Below are 24,202 nucleotides of genomic sequence, written 5' to 3'. Positions count from 1 at the left end.
TCATTTGTGGGTATAAGAGGTATTTATACTGGAGTGAGAGAGGAATGTGAAACGTCAGGTTTTACAAGACAGGGGTGGCTCACGGCTTGGCCTCGCGACTTGACTGAGTCGCGAGATCCAGTCGCGAGATAACCGTATGACCAGTTGTCCTATTTTGTCCTGTAGTGCTCCAGCTAGCATGGCTATTCACCTTCTAGCACGCTTGGCACGTGTGCTGCGTCTGGCGGCTTGAAGCCGCGAGCCACCCGCGAGAATAAGCTGCGAGTCTCTGTTTTCTTGCACACTCTTGAGCAATCAACACTCTATCTCACTCACTACCCTTACAACAAACCCACCTAAATACAGGGTTACTAAATGCTGAAATACAAGAAAATTTGGCACGGAATAAAGCCAATAAAATGGTTGATTAAATTCAATCTTACAATAGGAAATTTCTTCCATCCTTTTTTCTTCTTTTCTCTTCCTTTCCACCATTTCCAAACACACTGTTAGTAAGTGATGTTGCAAAAGCCTTAAGAAAACACACACAATACTCTCTTGATAGAACAAAAATTAAACTATTAGCTTCTGGTAGTAAATTTCAAATTCACAAGAAGTCCCTTGAATTCATTAGAGAAAACAATTGACAAAAGTTTGTATTTTTATTGATAAAAAATTGAATTGCCTTCAAAGGGTACAACACATTTAAGTAGTTTAAAAAAAAAAAAAAAAAAAAAAAATCTAAGGCGACTAGAAAAACACATAAAACCCTAATTTGACTAAACAACATTAAAAGCACTTAAAAAAAAAAAGAAAAAGAAAAAGGTTTATTACTTATTATTTGTTTGTCTGGTAGTTAGTATATGACTATAATATTATTATATTATTTGATATTCGTTGGGTCTTAGTTTGTGACCTTTTGTTTTGGTTTTTGGTTTGTATATGAATTTATTATTTGACTTTTTTTTTTGAGAAACATTTTTTTTTTTTGGTTATTGAATTATTGTTGTTACTTTTTAAATTTTAAAAACATACATAAATTATGTCTAAATATTATATATATATATATATATATATACCTCTTTTTAAATGTTAATTAATTAATTGTTGTATCCTCAATGTGTTGTATTTTAGTTTAAAAAAAATGTTGTGTTAGTGTATTATGTATCGTATCTGTATCTATGCTAAATAGATTAGTGCATGGTTTCTAAGTGATTAATTAACTTATCATGTGCTGAAACTCTATGTTGTCAAATGGAGGATTTTATTTGTGTACATGGTCCCTACTGAAGCAGCTGTGTATTTGTCTTAAGACATAATGTTAGAATTATGAAGGGAATATGCCCGATATACATCTAGGCTCTACAAAGGCCAACAAAATTATTCCATTAATTTTAATCCATGCTCAAGAAATAAAGGGTCATGTTAACAGATGTCTTTAGAGCAATTGTTAATAAACTATAATATGAAAGTTTTTATACTACTTTTATGGAAAATATAAAAATTTGTCAATAATATTTATTATTTTATCATTCTTTCAATAAAATATATCTATAAATAGCTTCTAAACCAATGCCCTAAGAATATTGATTAACATTTTCCAAAAAAAAAAAAAAAAAAACAATAGTGAAAACGACACAGGTGTAGTATATACATACATACATACATATATATATATATATATATATATATATGGGTTGAGTTCAAATTACACTTAGTGTAACTCTAAGCAATGTTGTACCACTCAATATTTTTTAATAGGATGCCAATTTTGACAAATCCACTATTGGATTATGTTATCTTCTTATATTTTCCATGCTTGCAAAATTACAAGATGATCGAATATCAATAGTCATGTCATCGATCAATTTTTTAAATTCAAGTTTTCATAATATAAATTGTGGGGCCCAATAATTTATGGGTTAGGCCCATTTGCTCGTGGGGAGTCCAATGGCCCGAGTCGAGGAGGGCTATGACCCAAGCTTAATAATATAAAGCACAAGATAGCCTTGAGATACAGCCAAGGACAATTCAGTCATCGGCAGACCCAAAGTCCCACCGGAAGGAGGGGCAATAACGGTATAGGGCCAACTTGAAAGAAAATCTAAAATATCCAGGGAAAACTACCTTTACTGCCATTCAATACTCTGTACCTGACAGAGCCGTATTCTTCGGCTTTTACAACCACCCCCAACGACTTTGGGTATGGGCTGATGGGACAAGTATCAGTCTTGAAAAGGTTGGCCCTACACGTGGACGAAGGACAGTGAACGCAGGCTAGTATAGAAAGAAACGAAAGTAATTTCTGATGGAGGCTAGGAAAAATGGCCAAAAACCAGAGCCTCTCAGCCCACCTCCAGGAGAAAGACTCCAAGGGTGAAGACAACTTCACCATGAATGAATACCACGAAAAAGCCACCGCCTGGTGAGCAAGGCCTAGTCTTTCAAACCCACGCTCTACAAATGATATTGTTTGGGCCTTTTTACGTGCGAACCCAACATTGTTACGGTTCGTTACAAATCGTGTCCTCACATAAATAATGCATAAAAAATGAGTTTATTGATGAAATGGTAAATAATGTCCAATTAGCATGAAAATTGACACGCATGTTAAGAACATATAAAACATGTAATCCAATAATAAGATTTCCAAAATACGAACTTAATAATAAGTTATTAGGTAGTGTAATATTACTTAGAGTTACACTAGGTGTAACTTGAACTGAACTATATATATATATATATAGAGAGAGAGAGAGAAAGAGAGAGAGAGAGAGAGAGAGAGAGAGAGAGAGATGTGATGATGCTGGGATCGTCAGCAAAGAGATTCGTCCAGACGGGAATCGTCCACGAGTTAACCTGATCCAGAGCCAATTTAAAAAGGAAATAAGGACACATCGGAACGGGCCTCCGATGCCAAAGTTAGAATAACTAGCAATTGGGAAGAGAATAATATGAGTGTTTTTGAAGATTCTAATTGTGTACCTTCTTTGCGGGCTTTATCAATGGGCATATATAGGATCTCTCTTCCTAGTCGTTGGCCTTGCTTTGATGGTCGAATCATTGCAGGATTCGTAACGCCTACGCAAGGTATTAAATGGACAGAATGATCTTCCAACGGTGCTGAAGATCGTTATTTGTTTATGTAACGCCTCGCCATAATTGAGGGACGATGGTTGAGTCTTTGTCAGGCAGTTCTTCCAGGGCTTGGTTGATTCTAGTATCGTCCTTTATTATCGTCCTTCTATGGTGGACGAATATATTTTTAGGACCATCAACTGCTCCACTATTCTGTGATTGTCCTCAATTTGGACAGTCTAGGGAATACGAGAGGTCTTTTTTTTTTTTTTTTTTTTTGAAATGTTTTTTGATGCTTGGGATTATGTTCTCCGCATTTATGGTCTTATAGAGGCGTGGCACATATCGTGGCCACGTGTCCTTTTCTGATCAGTGAGCAGTTCTCGTTTCCGGTGACTGCCTTTTCAATTTCCTGCATTTTTCAAGGCAAAAACCTTTTAACTCTTTTATTTTTTTCATCTTTTCACTTTCCTTTTGCATTTGACATCTCTGACTTCCATTCTTTTCTTTTCTCTGCGTCTGATTTCTTTGAGTTTACTGTTGCTGTGGCGCATTTCGCTCCACCCTACTCGGTTTTCCTCCTTATTTTCTGGTACGTTCGCCTATTTCTACGCTTTTTCTCTTTTTGGCTATACTGTGTTCTTCTCTTCCGCATTCTTATTTTCCTTTTTGGGATTGCATAACTTTCCTGAATGGTGGGTTATACTAAATTTAGGAATATTTCTCCCTTCATCGCCTTTCTTTTCGCTCTCTTGGGAGGGCTGTTAGATTCTTCTGGAGACCGACACCCACAAATTGGGGATTTCATTGTAAGGGAGAGTGGCCTTAATTTAGCCTTAGGTGATTTGCACCCTTTGCTGCATTAGTCTTTGTCTTGGTTTAAATCAATCTGTGGGGTTCTTAGGCAGGAAGATATGGGATCAGAGTTGGGATCGAGTGGTCAAGAGAGGGGTTCGTCTTCTGGTGTGGTCACGGACGGGGCTGTTAGGGATACAGCCACCTCCATTCCTTCATCTTCGTCCATTCTTCCTTCTACCTCTACAACATCCCGTCCCTTTCACGCCTTCAAAGAAAAGTGTACCTTGAAACTAGATGTCTTTAATAAGTTTAGGGATAGATTCCAATTTCCCGATGAAACTAGGGCTTTTCTACCTAGGAAGGGTGAGAAGGCTTGTGCCTTTGCCCATGGTGAAGTTTGCTTTTATGAAGCTGCTTTTTCATGTGACCTGAGGTTTACCGTTCATCCATTCATTATGGAACTCTTAGATCACCTACACATTGCCCCTGGGTAGCTTATGCCGAACTCCTGAAGGGTCGTCATAAGTTGTATGGTGATCTGAATGACCATAGCGGATGGAGACATGATCACTCTTAACGAGTTCACCTACCTCTACCGTCTCAAAGAGTCCAAGGAGTTTGGATATTATGAGTTTGTTCCCTGGGATAGGAGATCCCATCTTGTAGTTGATCTTCCCTCGTCCTTCCATTATTGGAAGTCCAGATATTTCTTTGTTTCGGGCGATGGTTGGGAGACTTTGTTCAACGACTTTTGGTGGAATGTCCCTAGGTTGCTGCGTCAGTGGGAGACCCCTCATATTGGTGCGTTTGCCTTTTAAGCCTCTTTTCTTGGTACTTTGGTTGATTTTGATCGTCCTTCTTACAAAATTTTTATTTTTACTTTTTTATTTTATTATTATTATTATTATTATTTTTAGTGAAGGAGCGCCCTGATTTTGAGAGCCAATTTGAAGAAAGAGTTCAGGAGGCCATTAAGTATGTGAGGACGATTGACGATTCGACGAGCTGGTTGATCCACGCACCTTGGCCCGTCATTGTCTAGGTCCTGAGCCTTCACTTTACATCCTTCAAGCGATCAACCGAGAGCAGAGGAAATGTGAGTCGTCTTGACGCGCACGATCATCCATTTTTCATTCTTCGTCATTTGAATTCTTAAATTTTTCTTCCATTTTGGTGCAAAGATGACGAGCAAATTTAACAAGGACGCTAAAATTAAGGCGAAGAAGAATGAACCTCTTTCAAGTACTGGCTAGAAAACACTAAGGATAACTAACAAGGAGAAAGAGAGAGAGAAAGAGGTGGCTGAAAGGGGTTCATCCACCCCCACTTTGGACGAGGGATGGACAACTTCTCCTATCGTTTCCCTTGAGGAGGTCCCTACCCCGAAGAAGCAGAAGACAAAGTACAAGGGCAAGTAGAAAATGGGCTCCACCATTTGGGCTGATGTTGAGGCAGCCAAATGAAGGAGATTTCTTTTGTGCCTTCGCACGAGATGGTAAGCCAACATGTTCACAAACTTGTCCAGGTAATTTTCCCCTTACTGTATTGGTTCTTTCTTTGTTGATTCATGTTTTGATAGTGTTCTTTACTGTTAGGTGTTGGGAGAGACGATGCACTTTACTACACAATTTTTGGCGAACGAGGAGAAGGTAGTCATGGCTGCTTTGAAAGTGGAGGCTTTGGAGGCTAAAGCTTCGGGGTTGCGGAGGGATTTGATTGCTGCTATGGACGCTCATAATACCTCCAAGGAGCAAGTTAAAGTCCTAACCAAGCAACTTGGGGCTGAGAAACTGTTAACGAAGCAAAAGGATGAACTTCTAGCGACGACTAACCAGAGGATGAAAGCTGTAGTTGCTAAGGCCGTCCTTGCTTTCCAGACGACAGAAGAATATAACACTATTTTGTTCCAGTGGTATTTTAAGGGTTTTGAACTACTGAGGAGGTACTTAATGAAGCACGGACTTGGAACCGATCTGGAAAACTTGGATTTTGAAGCCGTTGACAAGGAAATTGAGGCGATGAGGCAGCCCAAGCTGTTTAGGCTTTTGGTGAGGATCCTTTTGTGGCTGACAAGGGTGGCGACGACACACCTCTGGGTTAACCAGGATTCACTTTCGAAGACATTCTATTATTATTATTATTATTATTTTTGGGGTGCCCTATATGTTTTTGGGCTTTTGTACGAACAATATTTTTATGCCCGGTATGTTTTGGTGCCTTCGAACAATTTGCATCTCTTTATATGTGATATGTTTGTTGGTATTTTCCTCATTCGTTTTCAATTGTAGATGCCTTGTCTTTGTCCTTATGGGGACTTGGAGAACCTTCGTTTAAGTATTCCTTCCGTCCTTATGGGGACTTAGAGGAAAAATGCTTTTTTCGTCCTTGCGGGGACTTAGAGGCTTTTTGTTTAAATACTCTCTTCGTCCTTATGTGGACTTAGAGGATTTTTACTTAAATGTTCCCTCATCCTTATGCGGACTTAGAGGATTTTTGTTTAAATGCTCTCTTCGTCCTTATGTTGACTTAGAGGATTTTTGTTGAAGTACTCTCTTCGTTCTTATCTAGAAGATATCCACCCATTTGATGAATCTTATTGGCGTTCATCCGTTCGAGGGGTATCATCGTCATTTTGGTTTGGACGACTTACATCCATCTAAGGAATCTTATCGTCTTTTTGGTTTGGACGACATGCATCCATTTAAGGAATCTTATCGTCTCTTTGGTTTGGATGATGTACATCCATTTAAGGAATCTTATCGTCTTTCTGTTTGGACGACCTTTTTGGTCTTTTGAAAAAGAGATAATTAGAGCGTGTGAACTGGTGGATAATGCTCGTCAGATGCTGAATAACAACTTTCATAGTACCTCTTTAGATGTTCAACATTCCAGGGACGAGGTAGCCTTTTTCCATCTAAGTCTTCTAGGTGGTAACTGCCCTGTCGTGAATAGTGGATGACTCTGTAGGGTCTTTCCCAGGTCGGACCAAGTTTGCCTTGTGCTGGATCTTTTGTTGCAGGAGTCACCTTCCGGAGTACTAGATCCCCGATGCTGAATCTCTTTAGTTTTACTCTCTGATTGTAGTATTCGACCATCTTTTGCTGGTACTTGGCCATTCTTTGGGAGGCTTGGTCTCTGACTTCGTCTAAGCAATCAAGGTTCAGCTTTAGTTGATCGTCGTTGCGTTGTTCGTCAAAGAACTCTCTCCTGAGGCTAGTAAGTCCTACCTTAACTGGGATGACTACTTCGATGCTGTATGTTAGATTGAAGGGTGTTTCTCCTGTTGGTGTTCGTGTCATCGTCCTATAAGCCCACAAGACACTCGACAATTCCTCGGGCCATGCTCCCTTTGCCCCCATCAACCGGGACTTGATAATCATGAGCAAGGTTCGATTGGTTACTTCCGTCTGTCCATTAGCCTGAGGGTGTCCTAGTGATGAATATTTGTTTTTGATACCTAGGCTCGAGCAAAACGATTTGAACCCGTGGCTGTCGAACTGACGATCATTGTCTGAGATGATCGTCCTTGGTATCCTGAACCTACAAACAATATTTTTCCATACAAAATTTTGTACCTTTTCCTTGGTGATCATTGCAAGAGCCTCTGCCTCGACCCACTTCGTGAAGTAGTCGATCGCGACGAGTAGGAACTTCATCTGTCTTTTTCCCTGTGGTATGGGGCCCATGATGTTGATCCCCCATTATGCAAACGGCTAGGGTGAGGAGATGGTTGTCATTTTTTCCCCAGGGACTCGTTGAACATTCCCATACCTCTGGCAACTATCACATCTCTTCACGAACTCTGCTGCGTCTTGCTGCATCGTGGGCCAAAAATAACTTGCCCTCATGATCTTCCTCAAAAGTGACTTATGCCCCATGTGATCTCCACAAATTCCCCCGTGTACCTCCTTCAGGACATATTTGGCCTCATCCTCTTCTATACATCTCAGGTAGGGCTGGGAGAAGCCCCTTTTGTAAAGTTCGCCATTCAGTACTATGAACTGGGCAGCTCGTTTTTGAAACTTTTTGGCTTCTTCAGGATTTGGTGGTAATCGTCCATCGTTAAGGAACGATAAAATGGGATCCGTCCATCTCGATTGTGTATGCACGGGGAAAGTTTGAAACTCTTCGATACTGGGAAAGTCTTGTTCTTCCATACTCCAATCATTCATTTTACCCTGGTTGTCTGTTGAGGCACTTCGTGCTATCTCGTCAGCTTCTGCATTCTGATCCCGTAGGATTTGAATGAATTTCGTGTGATGAAAGGTACTTACCAGCTGGTTCGTCAATTTGAGGTATTTTTGCATTCTCGTCTCTTTTTCTTCGAAATCTCCCCTAACTTGCCCTATGACGAGCTGTGAGTCGCTCTTGAGCACGATATTTTCAGCCCCAAGTTCCTGAGCTATTCTTAGTCCTGTTAGCAAGGCTTCGTACTCTACTTCGTTATTAGTTATGGGGAATTTGAGCTGGACCCCATACTTGAGAACGTCTTTTTCAGGGGAAGTAATAACAATGCCTACTCCGCCTCCTTCTTAAGTGGACGATCCGTCAGTGTTTATCATCCAAAGGTCTTCTTGGTCACCTGTGTTCTCGGGGATGGTGAATTCTGCTATGAAATCAGCCAACGCTTGAGCTTTTATAGCTGTTCGTGGACGGTATTCTATGTCGAACTGGCTGAGTTCGATAGCCCATTGTACTATTCGTCCTGCGGCCTCGGGTTTGTTCATCACTTTTTTGATCGGCTGGTTCGTCATTACTATGATAGGATTAGCCTGGAAGTACGGACGAAGTTTTCTTGAAGCCACTATTAGGGCAAAGGTGATCTTCTCTATGCGAGGATATCGCGCCTCGGCACCCTGAAAAGCCTAGCTGACGTAGTATATAGGGAGTTGCAATCTGTTTTCTACTCTAATCAACGTTGCGTTGACTGCCGTGAGAGATACCGTTAAGTACAATAATAAGTCTTCGCCTTCTTTGGACGGACTTAAAAGTGGGGGGTTGCTTAGGTAATGCTTCAACTCTTGAAACACTGTTCACACTCCTTCGTCCAAGCAAACACTTTCTTCAAAGTCTTGAAGAAGGGAAGACATTTGTCTGTGGCCTTAGAGATGAACCTATTGAGGGCTGCTACTCTTCCTGTGAGGGATTGTACTTCTTTGACCGTTTTTGACGAAGACATTTCGAGGATGGCCTTGACTTTCTCGGGGTTTGCTTCAATTCCCCTTTGCGACACCATTAACTCGAGGAATTTCCCTAAGGAAACCCCGAAAACACATTTGGACGGGTTCAGCTTCATGTTGTACTGTTTGAGTGTGTTGAACGACTCTTTGAGGTTGTCCAAGCGGTCCACTTCCTCTTTGATCTTGACGAGCATATCATCAACGTATACCTCCACGTTTCTCCCGATCTGTTTCTCGAACATCTGGTTCACCAACCTTTGATAGGTGGCCCTTGCGTTCTTGAGTCCAAAAGGCATGATCCAGTAGCAATAGAGCCCTTGACTAGTGATAAAGGCAGTTTTTTCTTGATTTGTATATGGTTATATCTGGAAAATGCATCCATGAACGTGAGAAGTTTATGTCTGGCGGTGGAGTCTACCAGCTGATCAATTCCAGGCAAGGGAAAACTGTCCTTCGGGCAGGCCTGATTAAGATCTATGAAATCGACACACATTCTCCACTTCCCGTTTGCTTTCTTGACCATGACCACGTTGGCCAACCACTCAGGGTAGTGAACTTCCCGAATGAAATTGGCAACAAGCAATTTATTTACTTCGTCCATTACTGCTTTGTTTCGTTTGGGGGCAAAGACTCTTCTTCTCTGTTGGACGAGCTTCTTCTCTGGGTCAACATTCCGGTGATGCTGGATGAGGCTTGCTGGGATCCCTGGCATATCCTTGTGGCTCCAAGCAAATACATCGAGGTTATCTTTCAGGAAGTTGATGATCCCTTCCTTCATCCTGGGACTTAGATTCGTCCCTATTTGGGTTGTTTTTGATGGACTTCCTTCAACCAACTCTATCGTTTCTAGCTTCTCAATGATCTCTGGTGTTTTTTCTTCGATTGTCCACGTATGGCTTTCTTTTGAGGCTAAGACGGCCTGATAACACTCTCTTGCCAATACTTGGTCTCCTTTTATCTCACCGACCCCCTGTTCTGTTGGAAATTTCAACTTCAAACAGTACGTGGAAGTAGTAGCCTTCCGGCGGTTGAGTGTAGGTCGTCCTATGATCACATTGTAGGACGAGGGTGAGTCTACCATCAAGAAATTGTGCTGGTTGGTTACCTGGAGGGGGTATGAACCGGTAGTGACTGTCAACGTCACTATCCCCCTGGGGTATACCTTGTCTCCATTAAAACTGACGAGGGGAGACTTGAAAGGACGAAGCCTTTTTGGGTCTAGCTTTAGCTGCTGGAAGGCAGAAAGGTAAATAATGTCAACCAAGCTCCCATTGTCTACCAGAACTCTCCTCGTATTGAACCCCTCAATTATGATCATAATGACCAGTGGGTCATCATAAGGTTGCTTTATACCCCTTGCATCTTCTTCTGAAAAGTACATGTCTTGGTTTGTCTGTCTTTGCTTCAGAGGAGGTAGACTGTGAACACTATTTACTTGCCTTTGGTGTGACTTCCTGAGGGATCTGAATGATCCCCCTGTGGTTGGTCCCCCTGCGATAGTTTTTATTTCTCCTAATGCATTCTGTGGATGAGGTGATGGGCGGTCTTCATCCCTCTTAGAGCCCCCGTGCTGACCTTTCTGGCTGTATTTGTTGGAATTTCCCCTTTTCACATATTGTTGTAGTTTTCCTTTCCGTATAAGTTCTTTAATTTACTCCTTCAGATCTCTACAATCCTCTGTGTAGTGCCCATGATCTTTGTGAAAACGACAGTATTTCCTCTTGTCGCATAGACTAGGCGATGAATGGAGTGGCCTCGGCCATTTAAGAGAAGGTTCATCTCTTATTTCCGTCAGAATATAGTCAACAGGCATCACTAACGGTGTGAACTTCACTGGACGAGGGTTTTTTTCCTCTCTCCGTCTATTCCCTTCGTCGTTCTATCGATCTACTTGATCTTTTTTTTGTCCTCTCCGATCATCCTCCTTCTCCTTCTTCTTTTCCTTGCTTTTTTCTGCTCCATCAATGGCTACCAGAGCTTCTTCAGCATTCATATACTTCTATGCTTTCAATAATGCCTCGGCCATCATTTTGGGGGGATTTTTGGCCAAGGAAGCCACGAAATCTCTGGACTTCAACCCTGCCTTAAAGGTCGTGAACTGTACCTTATCATCCACCTCGTCTACTTCCAGCATTTCCTAGGTGAAGCGTGTTACATAAGACCTCAATGGTTCCTTCTCTCCTTGTTTGATGGTGAACAAATGGTCAGCAGTCCTTTTTGGACATTACCCGCCGACAAAATGACGGACAAAGGAACTGCTTAGCTTCTTGAAGTTATCAATGGATGACATTGGCAACTTGTTGAACTACTCCCTGGTTGCTCCTTTGAGGGTAGTGGGAAAGGAGCGACACAAAATCTCGTCAGGGGGTTGTTGAAGACCCAAGGTCGTCTTGAAGGTATTCAAGTGATCCAGTGGGTCTTTCAGCTCGTTGAAGGACTCTAGTTGTGGTAGACGAAACTTAGAAGGCACCGGGCACTCCTGGACAGCCACAGTGAAAGGTGAATCCGTCTTCTTGACTATCCTTTCCAAGCTCTGGTTCGTCTTTCCCTTGATGGCTTTTTTCAATTCGTCCATCTCTTTCCTCATCTCCTTGAGGAGATTTGAGCTCACCTCTTCTAGGGTGCTGGTTTGTCTCTTGTTACTGTCTTAATCGTTATCCCTGTTGACATTTGTACGGTTATCTTCCTGTTGCAGCCGCTGCCTCATCTCCTGGTTTTTCCTGGTAAGCTCCTCCACAGTGGTTGCGAGTGACTGAATTTGTAGAGCCAATGCGGTAGGATTTGGGTTAGTGTTGGTTTCTATCTGGACTCGTGAGTTAATTGGGAAAAATCACGTGTTGAATAGTACTCGTCCCCACAGACGGCGCCAAACTGATGATGCTGGGATTGTCAGCAAAGAGATTCGTCCAGACGGGAATCGTCCACGAGTTAACCTGATCCAGAGACAATTCAAAAAGGAAATAAGGATACCGGTGTGGCGCCTACCAACGGGCCTCTGATACCAAAGTTAGAATAGCTAGCAATTGAGAAGAGAATAATATTAGTGTTTTTGAAGATTCTAATTGTGTACCTTCTTTGCGGGCTTTATCAATGGGCATATATAGGATCTCTCTTCCTAGCCATTGGCCTTGCTTTGATGGTCGAATCATTGCAGGATTCGTAACGCCTACGCGAGGTATTAAATGGATAGAATGATCTTCCAATGGTGCTGAAGACCGTTATTTGTTTATGTAACACCTCGCCATAACTGAGGGACGATGGTTGAGTATTTGTCAGGCAGTTCTTCCCGGGCTTGGTTGATTCCAGTATCGTCCTTTATTATCGTCCTTCTATGGTGGACGAATATATTTTCAGGACCATCAAGATGCAATCATTATATCCAAAGAGCACCTCTAGAAGTGAGTTTTTGTCGAAATGTGGTAAGTTGAAGTTAATGGATTATATTTTTCTATTAAATCAAGTAAATTATATGTTTATTTATTAATTTATTCTCATGAAATGTATAGCTTTATTTATATAATAATTATATTCTTAACAAAAATAAATATTAGATTTATCTCAATTATATTTCATATGTGAAATATTTAATCAAATGACTTATATAAATTTATAATAATAATAATAATAATATCTCAGCAAAAATAATAAGAAGGATTCCCATTCTTGTGTCTTTTGTCTATATTATTTCCCAAAAAAAAAAAAAAAATATATATATATATATATATATATAATAAAAGGAAAAGGAAAATTGATGGTTCATGTTTGCCTTTCATATTGACCATGTTGAACTAAGATGTTTTATTGAATCCGAACCTAGTTTCTACGTACTCTTGACATTGGTAGCCTTATATTTTCTAGAAAGTCTAGTAGTCTGTCATTTTACATTTTTAGGAGTTTTGTATAAGTCTCTCTCTATCTCTCACCCACAAGCAAGCAAAGTTTTTATGTTCCCTCCCTCAAACTTGATGACGTTTAAAGAAATTCTACTAGTAGCTCTTCTTTTTTGGGAAGTGATAATACAATATTGTTGGCGTAAATGCAGGTGTTCGATGTTGAAAAGAGGACATGGACCACAAAAATAGAAGAGAACGATGTAGAAAAGGACATGGACCACAAAAATAGAGTGCCCCAAAATTATTGCATGGGGTAAAAGGTGCATGCAAAAGGAATGTGTAGCTGAGAGTCTTCCTGTTCAAAAGAAGATTTATGAGTTTATTGTGCAATTGAGAAAGAAGCTTGGCTTGGACTAGAGTGGTCTGGCCCCAAGGCTGGCTTTAGGCTAAGGCAACTTAGGCCATAAACGCCCCATTTATACCAAAAATTTATCAAGTGTCTGGAGGCCCCTCATTGCATAAACAAAAGGCGTCTACAATTTTACAACCACACCCCAAACTTGTAAAATGGTAATTGATTTTTGTCCAAAAAAAAAAAAAAAAAATTGCAGGTTTTGCATTCTCTCCAACTCTTCTTTTACAAAGCCCTAAAAATATTGAGCTAATAAAAATCTAAGAATAAAGCTAGAGATACAAATTATTTTACAAAAAATTTTACAAACTGCTAATATGGTAAATGATTATTAGTAATAATGAAAAGTGATATTAATAGTGGGTTTAAATGAAAACCAAGGTTGACCACATCAATATTTTGTAAAATTTTTGTAAAATAGATTGTGTTTATAGTATTACTCAAATCTAAGAATAATGCTAGAGATACAAATTATTTTACAAAAAAATTTACAAACCGTTGACGTAGTGAGTGATTATTGTTAAATAAAAAAATGATATTAATAGTGAATTTAGATAAAAACCAATAAAATGTTGACCACATCAACATTTTTGTAAAAATGTTGTAAAATAGTTTGTGCCTATAGTATTACTCAAATCTAAGAATAATGCTAAAGATTCAAACTTTTTTATAAAATATTTTACAAACCGCTGATGTGGTGAGTGATATATTATTGATAAATGAAAAAGTGATATTAATAGTGGGTTTAGATGAAAACCAATAAGAGGTTGACCACATTAACATTTTGTAAAAATTTTGTAAAATAGTTTTTGTTTATAGTATTACTCAAATCTAAGAATAATGCTAGAGATACAAATTATTTTATAAAAAAAATTTACAAACCGCTGACATAGTGAGTGATTATTGTTAAATGAAAAAATGATATTAATAGTGGACTTAGATAAAAACCAATAAGAGATTGACCGCATCAACATTTTTGTAAAAATGTTGTAAAATAGTTTGTGTCTATAGTATTACTCAAATCTAAAAATAATACTAGAGATACAAACTTTTTTACAAAAAATTTTACAAACTGCTGATGTGGTGAGTGATATATTATTGATAAATGAAAAAGTGATATTAATAGTGGGTTTAGATGAAAACCAATAAGAGGTTGACCACATCAACATTTTATGAAAATGTTATAAAATAGTTTGTGTTTTTTAGCATTACTCAAAATCTAATTAAATTGAAACCCTAAACTGTTTCACACCAATATATATATATATATATATATATCATTATAAGTTTACTGAATAGTCATTGACAATCAATTTTCCTTATAAATTGTAAACGAGATGATAATAAAATATTTATTTAAAAAAAATTTAATTAACAATTTTGCATCTCAAAAAACAAGATGATTTTTAAAACCAATATACATACATACATGGTTATATATATATATATATATATGGAAAGGCAAAAAGTTGGGGCCTTGTGGATCTTAATAAGTGATACATTGTTAAGAATTTTGTAACTCAACTGACACTTTTTTATATTTTTAATAGAAATATTTAAGATTCAAATCTTTCTACCTCCAATAATATATGTATAGAAAAAAAAAATGGTGATGCTTTAATCGTGGGCTAAGGATTTTGGGATTGTCAACCTATTAGTTAAGATGGATATTATCATTAGCCAAAGGATTTTGGGATTGTCAACCTATTAGTTAAGATGGATATTATCATTAGCCAAAGAAATTAATTCTAACAATTAAAAGCATTGGGATTGAATGCAGAATTTTACTGTAAGCTTTCCCCCAAGGTTGCGTGGTGCATAGTTTCAGGCTAACTAACTTATGTGCGGATACTGTAGTGAAGAGAAGTTGTTAAATGGAGGATTTTGTTGTGCACTTAGTCCCTGCCGAAGCAGCTCTGTAAGTATTTGTCTTAGACACCATGTTGGTTTCATTTGGTCGTTAGGAATTTAGTTTTAATGCATGCCTTATTTACCAAAACAAGAAACAAAAAAACCAGAAGGCAGTGTGGAGATTAACATGTAGGAAGAAAGCAATGGCATTGCGGGCCTGCTTAAGCACCTAATTAAAAGATAATGATCATAGTTTGATACCCATTGTAAACGACAAAAGATATATATATATGCAATCGTGATATCCAAAGAGCACGAACTGCGAGCTTTTGTTATATGTATATGCATTTTTCGTTTGAATCAACTAATTTATTTGTTTGTTATATTCGCAAGATGTATAGCATAATGCAATAATACATATATAGTAAATATTATATTAATAATCTTAGCTAATTTATATTTTATATGAGAAACATTTAAACAAATGAATTACATAAATTTATAGTACAATTCATTATTCTAGATAAAAACGAGGCAACTTCATAGTACAAGACAATAAGCCCACCACTTTTATATATAGAGTATTTTATTTTGGTGCTTTGACGTAGAATCCTATTACAGCTTCTGTTTTATTAATAATAGCCCAGGCCACTGTGTATGTGCTATAAATCTAGCTCTCCTGCACGTCCTTTTGCTTTATATCTCACTTTCCCCCTCATTGCTTCAATCATTTGAGTTCCGTGACAATGGCAGACGAGGTGGTTCTACTAGATTTCTGGCCTAGCATGTTTGGCATGAAGGTTAGGATTGCGTTGGCCAAGAAGGGAATCAACTATGGGTAGAAGGAGCAAGACTTGTGGCAAAAGACCCCTCTGCTTCTGCAGATGAACCTGGTTAACAAGATGATTCCAGTTCTCATCCACAACGGGAAACTGGTGTGTGAGTCTTTCGTCATCATTCAGTACATAGATGAGGTCTGGAAGGACAAGTCTCCATTCAGGGGCGGAGCTAGAAATTTTGGTTTAGGGGTGCCGAGGTTAAACTATCTTGTAGTGAGTCACAATTCAAGAGAAACTCAAAATGCTACATATATGTTTATGTGCATTGGTTTAATCAATGTAATTCTTATTAGCACTTAAAAAAACTAAATGACCAATTAAGTATCTTAAGTTCATTTTCCCTTCTAAGTTTCTCTTAGTCCTTTTAACAACCATAAGTTCAACCATTCAAGAAATTAAATATAAATATAATAATTACATCTACAAGAAAATATAAAAATTTTAGAATTAAAAATAACAAAATCCTTATAAGCCAATATGAAATTATATATAAAAATACAAGATAACTTTGGTATTTTGAATAAATCTTATCAATTGGTTTAATAAAAAAAAAAAAAAATAGAAAGAGAAGAATACTCTAGTACTTCTCAAGATCTTAAAGTCATTTTTGCTAGTTTCAAATAAGCTCAGCACTCTTTTTTGAGACAAAATTATAAATTTTATGCAAAGAAAAGAAAGAATACAAAGGCAAAAGAATGGCCACACCAAAATAGAGCAGAAAAAATAGCTACAGGTATATTCAGTAACAGAGAGCAACATTTACTAGCAAGTAGCAACAAATGCGGACAACAATCTCAGCTTACAACATAGAGCAATATAATAACAATAAAGAACGATATCAACTCACACTAGATTAGAAAAATATATTGAAGCTTGGGAATTGAAAAAGTAGAACTTCTAATCAAGATATGAAGGAGTTTCAGCAGTAAAAAATAATAATAAATGAGGGAAAATATTAAACGTGGACAAATGGGGGGGGGGGGGGAATAATTTTTCATGTGAGGCCAATTCTTAGAAAAATGATTCAAGGATGCAATTTTACCTACTCTAAAATTTTTAAAAAAACTTTTGGTGGGGCCATGGCCCCCCAGTCACCAATGTAGCTCCGCCCAGGTCTCCATTGCTACCTACTGATCCTTTCCAGAGAGCCATTGCCAGGTTCTGGGCTGACTTTGTTGATAAAAAAGTACGTTTCTGCGTGCAATTTTTGAAGTATTCTTCTACGGTTTGATTTGGTTCACGATTTAGTATTCTTACTTAATTAGCAGTTATAGTTGTATTTTTCTAGAAGCAGGAAACTAGTCCTAAGCTATCAATAACGAATTAGAGGAGAGCATTTTATCTGAATTATTATTACTTTTTTTTTTAAAACAAATTATTATTAGTATTAGTATTAGTATTATTTAATCTGTTGTGGGTTTTTAATATTTTAGCTTAGGTGTATTGCACTAAATTCGCTAGCTGTAAAAACTCTCATGCTAGTAATAGTTCGATTATTAATAATAGATTTTTTTTTATTTAATAAAATTCAATTAGAAATGAGTTGAACCCGTAATGTTATAAAAAGATTACTAATATATCATTGGATAAAAAGGAAGAAGAACAAAATAAGTGGAAAAACAGAAATATTGATGGTTCATGTTTGCTTTTCATATTGATCATGTTGAATTAATTAGTTAGATAATTTGGAAATTTGGACATTGAATCTAAACTACACTCCATTTGTATTTGTTTGCATGTAACATGTTTTCCAAATTAATGTAAAATATTTTTAGTTGAAAATGTTTTTGGGTCGGGAAAATGTTTTCTTTTTGGTATTTGTTTGTATTTTTAAAAACGTGTTTTAGATGATTGGTGTAATATAAAATGAAAAAATTTCTAAGCACAAGCTATGAAATTTCCCTACCACAAACAACTATCAACTCCAAATCCGATCGAATCGACGGCTCCAACCACCATATTAATTAGGGTCCCAAGCCGCCATTAATGCCTCTTGGTCATGATCAAAGCCTCCCAACCATGATTAGTTGATACCCGACCACCATTGGCTCCACCAACCACATCTAATTAGAATCTTATGACCACCACAATCAAGGCTCAAGTGACCGCTATAATTTACGCTATGATGATCGCCAATGTGAGCAAAAAAGAAAGGAGATGGATGGAGGGAGGGGATCTTTGTGATGTGATTCGAGTGTTGGGGGTGGGGGGAGGAGGTTTGTGCTAGCTTACCAATTTGAAAAATGTTTTATCAAAATTTATTGGGTAAAACATCATATGAAATTTTATAAAGAGCTTTCCAGTTAGCTTTAAAATCTTTTCGAGTCGACTAAGATTTTACAGTGAAACCTACTTTGGAAAATGTGGAAAACATTTTACAAGAGAACAAATGGAATTAGTTTCCTTCTACTCATGACATTTGTTACATTATCAAGAGAGTCTAGTAGTTAATTTTATATATATATATATATATATATATACACACACACATGCTTATAATATATATATATATATATTGTTAACATGTATAGTGTTGTGGGCTTTAGGCCCAACTAGATTACTTGTATAGCACACATTCTTGTACTACACTCTTACTTGTATTGCACTCATATGCCTCCTATATAAAGGCACTCATGTATATTCTTTCATTCTTGAGAAATACAATATACAATCATTCAGTATTTCTATCATGGTATCAGAGCCACTGCTCTGATCTTTTCTTAGTAGTCTTGTCTTCATTACTGTGACTCCATTCTCAACATCGCTTTCGCCATCATAGCAGCCGTTGTAGTCTCTCGCCGTTGAACCTCCGACGTCTTCCAGCTGTCATCCTTGGGTTTCGGACTTGTAGCCGCCATCGTTAAGGAGCTTCACATTGCACAGACCACTGCCCTTTGCATCACCACTGCAAATATTGCTCCAATTACGTTTGTGAAGGTACCACTAAGATCTACTTGCCCCAATCTACACATTCATGGAAGCCTCGACTCCACCGAAGACTGCACGCGCCTCCACGTGCTGCCCAAAGGTTTTGTTTCGTAGCTCACGCGCCCCACGTGCCTCCACACGCCACTGCACAATTGGGTTTTTCCTGACGCGCTCCCACGCGCTGCATCTCCAGGTCACGTGCCCCCTACGCGCCTACACGCCCCTCAACCCTCTCACTAACATCATTGCTGATGTCATCCACATCAGCCCTAGTTGTGCCGTTGTTGACGTCACTTGCTTGCGTCAGCCGCTGACGTCATCATTTGACTACTAAGGGTTTGACCATTGACTTTAGCAGGTTTGACCGTTGACTTTCATAAGGTTGACCGTTGACTTTTTGCTAGGATTGACTTTTTATAGTTCAGGTGCTCCTTACCCAATTTTTTGTGTAGATTTCTTTTTTGTAGTCCATTTTTGCATATTTTGCTTCTAAATGAAGAATAAGGACAAGCCTTCTTCCTTTTGCAACAATTGTAGCTGACAATCCAGCAAACATTTTTGCAATTTTTGTAAACGTTTTGGCCACAGTATTGAGACTTGCTATCATCGTAACAAATCAGCTATTTCAATTTCTACTGCTACTATTGCTAACACTGAGAGTGTCCAACTAATGGCTCCCGTCTCTCCACAGTCTTAGTCTTCTGGATCTACTTTTACCATTTCCAGATATGACCTTATAAACATCATCGCTAGTGTCATTCGTATGGTTGGTAATGCATCTTATTCCTCTTCTCTCTCAGCTTTATCTGGTATGTCTCTTACCTCTTGGCTTATGGATTCTACTTGTTGCAATCACATGACACCTCACTCGTCTTTATTTTCTGAACTTAAACCTGCACCATACCCTATTAATATTCACATAGCAAATAGTTCCACAATGTTTGGTCATAATATAGGTTCCGTTTCGACCTCCAACCTCTCAGTTCCTGGGGTCTTTAATGTTCCTGACCTTTCTTACAATTTATTCTCTGTGGGACAATTAGCTGAGTTGGGTTATCACATTATCTTTGATTATTCTAGGTGTATTATGCAGGATCCAAGGACAAGACAGGAGTTTAGGACCGGTCCCAGGGTTGGGCATATGTTTCCCATGGACAACCTTCGTCTTCCACTTGTTGCTGTTGTTTCTGTTGCTGCAGTTGCTGTAGTTTCTTTTGTTCCCTCCCTTGCACTTTGGCATGCTCGACTTGGTCACGTATCTTCCTCTCGAGTACAATAATTGGCTTCTAGAGGTTTGTTAGGTTCAGTGTCTACAGAAAATTTTGATTGTGTCTCATGTCAGTTAGGAAAACAACCAGCTTTGCCTTTCAATATTAGTGAATCAATATCCATTGATATCTTTGACCTTATTCATTATGATGTTTGGGGGCCTTCCTCTGTCTCTAGTATTGGTGGTCTCGATATTTTATTGTCTTTGTTGATGATTACTCTCGCTATAGCTAGATTTTTAAAATGAAACATCGTTCTGAATTATTACAAGTATATTATGATTTTGCAAAAATGATTGAAACTCAATTTTCCAAACGCATCAAAATTTTTCGATCAGATAATGCTCTTGAGTATACTCAATATGCTTTCCAAGCTGTTTTGCATTCTTATGGCACTGTTCATCAACTAACTTTTTCAGGTACCTCTCAGCAAAATGGTAGAGCCGAATGAAAACTTCGTCATATTCTTGACACTGTTTGTGCTCTTATTCTCTCTGCTAAAGTTCCTACTCTTTTTTTGGGCGAAGCTGTTCTTCATGCTGTTCATACTATTGATCGCATTCCAAGTCCTGTTATCCAAAATCAAACTCCATATGAGTGCCTTTTTGGGTCACCTCCAGACTATCACCATCTTCGCTCCTTCGGTTCTGCTTGTTTTGTTCTTCTTCAGCCATATGAGCATAACAAACTTGAGCCTCGATCAAGGCTTTATTGTTTTCTTGGCTATGGTGAAATTCAAAAGGGGTATCAGTATTATAATCCTGTCTCTCATCGTCTTCGTATCTCCCACAATGTTGTCTTTTGGGAACATCGCCTCTTTGTCAAGCTCTCTTACTTCCGTACCTCCCTATCTTCCTCCTCTGTCTTAGATCTTTTTCTAGATGAGGCACATATTCCTTTTGTAGCTGCTCCTGATCCTCCTGTAGTTGCTCCTGATTCTCCTGTGGACTTCTCTGTCCAACTACCAGATATCATTGATCCCTTTCCTAGTTCACCCTTTAATGAACAGGTGGAAGATGAACAGGTCGAAGACGAGCTACCTAACCCTAACCCTGAGCTTGGGTCCCCTGGTCCTGCTTCTCCTGAAGATCTTGTACAATACATTCCACCTCGTCACTCAACTCGAGTAAGATCCATTCCTGCACATTTACTTAACTATCATTATTACATTGCCCTTGCTACATTACACGAGCCTCACACCTATCGTGAGGCTTCCATTGACCCTTTATGGCAGATTGCAATGAAAGAGGAACTTGATGCATTATCTAAAAATCATACTTGGGATTTGGTGACACTCCCCCTTAGGAAATCTGTGGTTGGTTGTAAGTGGTTCTATAAGATTAAGACTCGCTCTGATAGGTCCATTGAGTGGTACAAAACTCATCTCTTTGCAAAAGGTTTTACACAGGAGTATAGGATCGATTATAAAGAGACCTTTGCTCCAGTTGCTCGTATCTCATCTGTTCGTGCCCTCTTAGTTGTTGCTGCTGCTGCTAGTAAATGGGACCTTTTTCAGATGGATGTCAAAAATACATTCCTTAATGGGGATTTAAGTGAAGAAGTTTATATGCAACCTCTTTCTGGTCTCTCTGTTGACTCCAATAAGGTTTTCCACCTTCGACGTGCACTTTATGGCCTTAAATAAGCTCCACGAGTTTGGTTTACCAAATTCAGCTCCATCATCTCTCGCTTGGGTTACATGGCCAGTCATTATGATTCTGCCTTATTTCTTCGTCGCACTGACAAAGGCACTATTTTACTTCTCCTATATGTGGATGATATGATTATAACTGGTGATGACCTCAGTAGCATTCAAGCACTCAAGGACTTTCTCAGTTAGCAATGTGAGATGAAAGATTTTGGACATCTCAGCTACTTCTTTGGTCTTGAAATCACTCACTTTACCTATGGACTTTATATTACTCAAGCCAAGTATGCCTCTGAACTCTTGTCTCGAGTTGGACTCATTGATAACAAGACTGTTGACACTCTAGTTGAGCTTAATGCGTATCTGACTCCCTCAGGGGGGAAACCATTGTCTAATCCCTCTTTTTACAGACGCTTGGTTGGCAGCCTAGTCTATCTCACTGTCACTCGTCCAGACTTCCTATGCTGTTCAACAAGTGAGCCAATATCTATTTGCTCCACAATCGACTCACTATGTTACTATTCTGCGCATTCTTCGATACCTAAAAGGCACTCTCTTCCATGGTCTTTTCTACTCTGCTCAGTCTCCTCTTATTCTTCGTGCATTTTCTAATATTGATTGGGCAAGAGATCCCACTGATCGCAGGACCACCATTGGTTATTGTTTTCTTCTTGATTCTTCTTTGATTTCATGGCGAAGTAAGAAACAAACTCATGTGGCCCGTTCTAGTACTGAAGTGTGTCTACATCCTCTGCTACTCCTCTTTATTGTGACAACCAGAGTGCCATTCATATTGCTCACAATGATGTCTTCCATGAACGGACTAAAGACATCGAGATCGATTGTCATTTTATCTGTTATTATCTTGTCCATGGTGATCTCAAGCTGATCTCAGTCTCTTCTAAAGATCAACTTGCAGATATCTTCACCAAGTCACATCCTAAGGATGCCTTCATACTTTGGTTGACAACCTCAAGTTGGTCTCACATCCACCTTGAGTTTGAGGGGGGCTGTTAACATGTATAGTGTTGTGGGCTTTAAGCCCAACTAGATTACTTGTATAGCACATGTATATTCTTTCATGTATAAAGGCACTCATGTATATTATTTCATCCTTGAGAAATACAATATACAATCATTCGGTATTTCTATCATATATATATATAATTTTTTTTTAGTTTTTAATTTATTTATTTATTTATAAGTTTTTATAATTTAACCAACTTTCAATAAATAAATAAATAAGTTTTCCTGTCGTTTTTAATAAAAACAAATCAGCAGAAAAGCTATATCCAAATGCATTGGATTCTCTCTATCTTTAACACAGGCAAGCATGGTTGATATGCCGATTCCTTTCTCCAACTTGGGTTTAAAGAAATTCTACTAGTACACTTGATTTTGAAAATAATTATTTCATCATTGTCCATTCTGTTTGGATAGTGATAATGCAATGCTAGTGTGATGAAATACAGGTGTGCAGTGCTGAAAAGAGGATATGGTTCACAAAAGGAGAATAGCGTGAGGAAGCGAAGAAGGAATTTATTGAAAGCTTTATGATATTGGAGGGAGAGCTTAGTGATAAGCCTTACTTTGGGGGCGAAACATTTGGGTTTGTGGACATTGCTCTGATCACTTTCTACAATCGGCTCTATTCCTTTAAGATGTTTGGCAAATTCAGCATAGAGGTGGAGTGCCTCAACATTGTTGCATGGGCTAAGATGTGCAAGCAAAAGGACACAAAGGCTAAGAGTCTTCCTAACCAAAAGAAAGTTTGAGTTTCTTGTGTAGTTGAGGAAAAAGCTTGGCTTGGACTAGAGTAATGGTTGGGACTGTCTTTGACTCTTGGATGGTCTAGTTATCGTGTTTGTTGCATTTTGTACTATTTTTAGTTTGGGTTTGTATCATATGTGAAAGCTCAAATTAGTGTGAAAACACTAATACTTGTTTAGACCCCTAATTTTAAGAAAAATATAGCTTAATTATTTTTACTCTAACTTATCTAAGTGCGAAATAAGAGTAAATGAAGCGCAATCACTGGAACTACTCTCTAAGCCATAAGCAAGCAAGCAACAATAAATATAAAGCTTAAAGAGTAAGGGAAGAGAGATGCAAACACAAGATAACACCAAGACATGTGATCAAAGAGGAAATCGAAGAACTCGGCGAAAAATCTCTCTGCAACCCTCTAAGTCGAAATCGATCCATTAGTGAATAAGTTGGAGTACACGAATAACAAAAGATCCTCCAAGCTTAGTCTACCCAATGTACTTGAACCCTCCAAGCTCCTGTTATCAACAAACTTCTCAGAGTCTTGTCTTCACTAGCTTTCCGAATCCCGTAATACTGCCTGATTGCATCCGCCAAGTCTTACTGGCTTCTTTTGGCAAA

General features: G+C 38.4%; 1 protein-coding gene and 1 pseudogene across 1 annotated transcript; one reads left to right on the top strand and one right to left on the bottom strand.

Annotated features, from left to right (window-relative positions):
* Positions 1–9,282: 9,282 nt before the first annotated feature.
* Positions 9,283–10,416, bottom strand: LOC115985754. The gene has a single exon (XM_031108655.1). It carries the CDS (start codon positions 10,414–10,416, stop codon positions 9,283–9,285), a length of 1,134 nt encoding a protein of 377 aa, XP_030964515.1.
* A 5,461-nt stretch (positions 10,417–15,877) lies between these two features.
* Positions 15,878–23,589, top strand: LOC115988153 (annotated as a pseudogene).
* Positions 23,590–24,202: the final 613 nt, after the last annotated feature.

The sequence above is a fragment of the Quercus lobata genome, chromosome 4, assembly GCF_001633185.2.
Source record: "Quercus lobata isolate SW786 chromosome 4, ValleyOak3.0 Primary Assembly, whole genome shotgun sequence".
Classification (NCBI taxonomy): Eukaryota; Viridiplantae; Streptophyta; class Magnoliopsida; order Fagales; family Fagaceae; genus Quercus; species Quercus lobata.
The sequence above is the reverse complement of the archived record's forward strand: the minus strand, read 5'-3'. Positions and strand labels throughout refer to the sequence as shown.

Bases quoted from the DNA above. Each gene is read 5' to 3' on its own strand.
- LOC115985754 (XM_031108655.1), bottom strand. From the start codon at position 10,416: ATGTACTTTTCAGAAGAAGATGCAAGGGGTATAAAGCAACCTTATGAT.